This window comes from Chiloscyllium plagiosum, chromosome 26, assembly GCF_004010195.1.
Source record: "Chiloscyllium plagiosum isolate BGI_BamShark_2017 chromosome 26, ASM401019v2, whole genome shotgun sequence".
Lineage (NCBI taxonomy): Eukaryota > Metazoa > Chordata > Chondrichthyes > Orectolobiformes > Hemiscylliidae > Chiloscyllium > Chiloscyllium plagiosum.
This window is the reverse complement of record NC_057735.1, coordinates 48,290,540-48,294,993: the sequence shown is the minus strand read 5'-3', so window position 1 is coordinate 48,294,993 and position 4,454 is coordinate 48,290,540. Positions and strand designations below refer to the sequence as shown.

The following is a 4,454-nucleotide window of genomic DNA, read 5'->3' as shown; positions in this document are numbered from 1 at the left end:
GGTATTAGGCAAGAACTTTCAAAAGCTGATTGGGGGCAGATGTTCGCAGGTAAAGGGATGGCTGGAAAATGGGAAGCCTTCAGAAATGAGATAACGAGAGTCCAGAGACAGTATATTCCTGTTTGGTGAAAGGGAAGGCTGGTAGGTGTAGAGAATGCTGGATGACTAAAGAAATTGAGGGTTTGGTTAAGATAAAGAAGGAAGCATATGTCAGGTATAGACAGGATAGATCGAGTGAGTCCTTAGAAAATTATAAATGGCAGTAGGAGTATACTTATAAGGGAAATCAGGAAGGCAAAAAGGGGACATGAGACAGCTTTGGCAAATAGTGTTAAGGAGAATCCAAAGGGCTTTTATAAATATATTAAGGACAAAAGGATAACTAGGGAGAGAATAGGGCCCCTCAAAGATCAGCAAGGTGGCCTTTGTGTGGAGCCACAGATGGGGGAGATACTAAACGAGTATTTTGCATCAGTATTTACTGTGGAAAAGGATGTGGAAGGTATGGAATGTAGGGAAATAGATGGTGACATCTTGCAAAATGTCCAGATTACAGAGGAGGAAGTGCTGGATTTCTTGAAACGCATAAAAGTGGATAAATCCCCAGGACATGGTCAGGTGTACCTAGAACTCTGTGGGAAGCAAGGGAATTGATTGCTGGGCCTCTTGCTGAGGTATTTGGAACATTGATAATTACAGGTGAAGTTCCAGAAGACTGGAAGTTGGCAAACGTGGTGCCACTGTTGAAGAAAGGTAAGGACAAGCCAGGGAACTATAGACCAGTGAGCCTGACATTGGTTGCGGGCAAGTTGTTGGAGGGCATGCTGAGGGACAGGATGTACATGTATTTGAAAAGGCAAGGACTGATTTGGAATAGTCAACATAGCTTTGTGTGTGGGAAATAATGTCTCACAAACTTGATTGAGTTTTTTGAAGAAGTAACAAAGAGGATTAATGAGGGCAGAGCAGTGGACGTGATCTATATGGACTTCAGTAAGGCGTTCGACAAAGTTCCTCTGGGAGATTGGTTAGCAAGGTTAGATCTCATGGAATACAGGGAGAACTAGCCATTTGGATACAGAACTGGCTCAAAGGTAGAAGACAGAGGGGTGGTGGTGGAGGGTTGTTTTTCAGACTGGAGGCCTGTGACCAGTGAAGGGTCACAAGGATCGATTTTGGGGCCACTACTTTTCATTATTTATATAAATGATTTGGATGCGAGCATATGAGGTATAGTTAGTAAGTTTGCAAATAACACCAAAATTGGAGGTGTCGTGGACAGCGAAAAAGGTTACCTCAGATTACAACAGGATCTTGACCAGATGGGCCAATGGGCTGAGAAGTGCAGGTGGAGTTTAATTTAGATAAATGCTGGTTAGGCCACTGTTGGAATATTGCGTTCAATTCTGGCCACCTTCCTATCGGAAGGACTTTGGGAAACTTGAAAGGATTCAGAAAAGATTTATTTGGGAGGTCATGTTGCGGCTGTCCAGGACATTGGTTAGGCCACTGTTGGAATATTGCGTTCAATTCTGGCCACCTTCCGATCGGAAGGACTTTGGGAAACTTGAAAGGATTCAGAAAAGATTTATAAGGATGTTGCCATGGTTGGAGGATTTGAGCTATCAGGAGAGATTGAATAGGCTAGGGCTGTTTTCCCTGGAGCGTCGGAGGCTGAGGGGTGACCTTATAGAGGTTTATAAAATCATTAAGGGCATGGTTAGGATAAATAGACAACCATGGGATGGGGGAGTCCAGAACTAGAGGGCATAGGTTTACAGTGAGAGGGGAAAGATTTTTTTTCATACCTTTTTCATGCAGAGGGTGCTACATGTATGGAATAAACTGACAGAGGAAGTGGTGGAGGCTGCTACAATTGCAACACCCTCAAGGCATCTGGATGGGTATGTGAATAGGAAGGTTTGGAGGAATATGGGCTGGGTGTGAGCAGGTGGGACTGGATTGGGTTGGGATATCTGGTCAGCATGGACAGGTTGGATCGAAGAGTCTGTTTCTGTGCTGTACATCTCGATGACTCTATGACCACCGCCCTCCCGCCTTGCCTTTCCCACTGGATTGTGTAAAATTTTGGACCATCTAATTCAATCGACTTTGAAAGAGCCCTGATCGAAGAAATGGCTGGTGATTTACAGCAAGTAACCCACAGTGTGTCAATAATCGCAGCAGATCCAGGAATTGATCAATATTTAAAGGAGGTCTGGCTGACTTTGTAAACGTGGACAGTGACCCAAAATCTCGTGAACAGGCTGGTCCAGGGACTATGTCAATATTGACAATAAATAGCTTCACAAAGGCTTGCAAAAAGGATCAAAACTAACATTGGCTGCCCGAGGGTGAGTCAATATTTACTGGGGATTGCTGCATGCAGACTAATTTGTGTGGGATAGCAGCAGTCAGTTGAAATTAGCCTTTTCACAGAGAGTTCCACCTTTTGTGTGTGAGAGAGAGGTAAAGGAGCAGATGGGTTTGCAGTCGGTGTGGGTACCCTTCCCCCGAGCCCCAGACACTGACATCTGTGCAGAGACGGTTAACAGACTTTGTTTTTTAGTGTATAGTTTTTTTCTCTCGCTGTAGTTGACGCCACGTCCGGTTGTAGTGTGGGGTGGAGCGCCACGTCGGCAGCGTTCGCGTTGCAGAGGGACCGGGAAAGTGTTTCTGAGAGACCGGGATTGAGGGAGCCTGCAGCGGCGTTACCCCAATCACCAGAGCCGGGGAGCACACCGCAGAATGGTGAAGGTAGGAGCCGGAGGGCTGTCTCAGCTCTCTCTCTCTGGTCACAGAGACAAAATAACACAACTCCTGGTTTTTTTTGGTGTCCGGAGAAAGTTCTCAAATTTTAAATTGTTTATTGAGCTGCTCAACTCAGTTGCATTGTTTAAAAAGCATAACAAGGGCCAGTCCCTCAGTGTTCTTGTCAACATGGGCAGGTTGCCCTTATTTACGGAGCGAAAAGATCTCCCCTCTCTCTCTCTCACACAAAACCTGTTCCAAATGTTTGCAGCATTTGTTAATTGCCCGGAGTCACCACGAGGTAAAAAGCGACACGCTTTGTACATTTCGGTGCACTTTGTGAACCTGCGTTGTATGTTTGCAAACAAGCCCAATCTATTTATACAAACGCTTTGATATGTGTCCAACTCAGACACAGTTTGCCCCACTCCCATCATCCCAGGTCGGCAGTGACAAGTCAGCGCTGCCATGTCATCATGGGGAGAAGAGATGGGGCGGTTAACTTAGCTCCCTTCCCTCGACCATCTGCAATTGCCTTTGTCTGTTTCATCTCTTTGTCTTGTACTATAGCATCTGCTGTTGGATTGTTGTGCCTACTATCGGAAACATTACAAAACTCAATTAGCAAGAGGTGTCTGCCTTAGTCGTTGACCCAAATACGGGAAAAGGTGATCTGTTACTCGGCAATTGTACAGTTATTTTGAAACCTGTATCGCTTTCTTACTTAGGTGAGGGGGAACCAGTGAAGTGGTATAAATTTGGATTTTCAAAAGGTCAGTGCCACAGTAAACCGTTGTGCTATAACATGAGGGGCCATGGGTTTGGGGTAACTGTTAGCATTGTCAATGAATTTTTGAAGGAAGATACTGGTCACTTTCTGGTTGCTAAATTTTTACTGGTGGGATCTCACGAGAGCCAGCACTTGGGACTTTGGGGATTTACAGTCTGTATGATTTAGGGGAGGGGTCTGAGAGTTAGGCATCCAACTTTGATATTGGTACAAAGCCAAATGGGAGTGTAAGCACTGAGGAGGACACAGACAGAAAAGGAATATATACAGATTAGGTGAATGACAGCCTATTTATGTTGAGTGGTAAAATAGAAACACTTGAAATGTTTTACAAGGTCAAACGCCATTTAAATTTGTGTCATTGTAAACAAAATATAGAAAGCACACTGATATATTTAGGCAAGTGGTGCATTGGCTGGTTGATTAAGAAGGATTTGCTTCAACTGTACTGGGCTGTGTAAGACCAGACCTGGAGAGCTCTTTACATCTCCACATGGTGAGACAGATAACTGCCTTCAGAGGGAATGCAGCTAAGAATCATAGATTCCCAACAGTGTGGAAACAGGCCCTTCGGCCCAACAAGTCCACACCGACCCTTGGAGCATCCCACCTAGATCCATTCCCCTCACCTATTATCTACGTTTACCCTGACTAATGCACCTAGTCTACATATCCCTGAACGCTATGGACAATTTAGCATGGGCAATTTTGTTGGCTACGTAGAGCAGTTGATCTTCCGTAATTACACCAGCACCACTCCCCACCTCTTTCTCCGCTACATTGATGACTGCATTGGCGCCACCTCGTGCTCCCGCGAGGAGGTTGAGCAACTCATCAACTTCACCAACACATTCCACCCTGACCTTAAATTCACCCGGACCATCTCTGACACCTCCCTCCCCATCCTGGACCT

The 4,454-nt window shown here is 45.3% G+C and overlaps 1 protein-coding gene across 1 annotated transcript in view; it reads left to right on the top strand.

Annotated features, from left to right (window-relative positions):
• The first annotated feature begins 2,398 nt into the window (after positions 1-2,398).
• Positions 2,399-4,454, top strand: part of zgc:153675 (uncharacterized protein LOC768179 homolog) — a 31,743-nt gene continuing 29,687 nt past the window's right edge. Inside the window, exons 1-2 of the mRNA XM_043717069.1 lie at positions 2,399-2,469; positions 2,596-2,757. Coding sequence (XP_043573004.1) covers positions 2,749-2,757 — 9 coding nt within the window. The 5' untranslated portion in view covers positions 2,399-2,469; positions 2,596-2,748. The remainder of the gene's footprint in view (positions 2,470-2,595; positions 2,758-4,454) is intronic.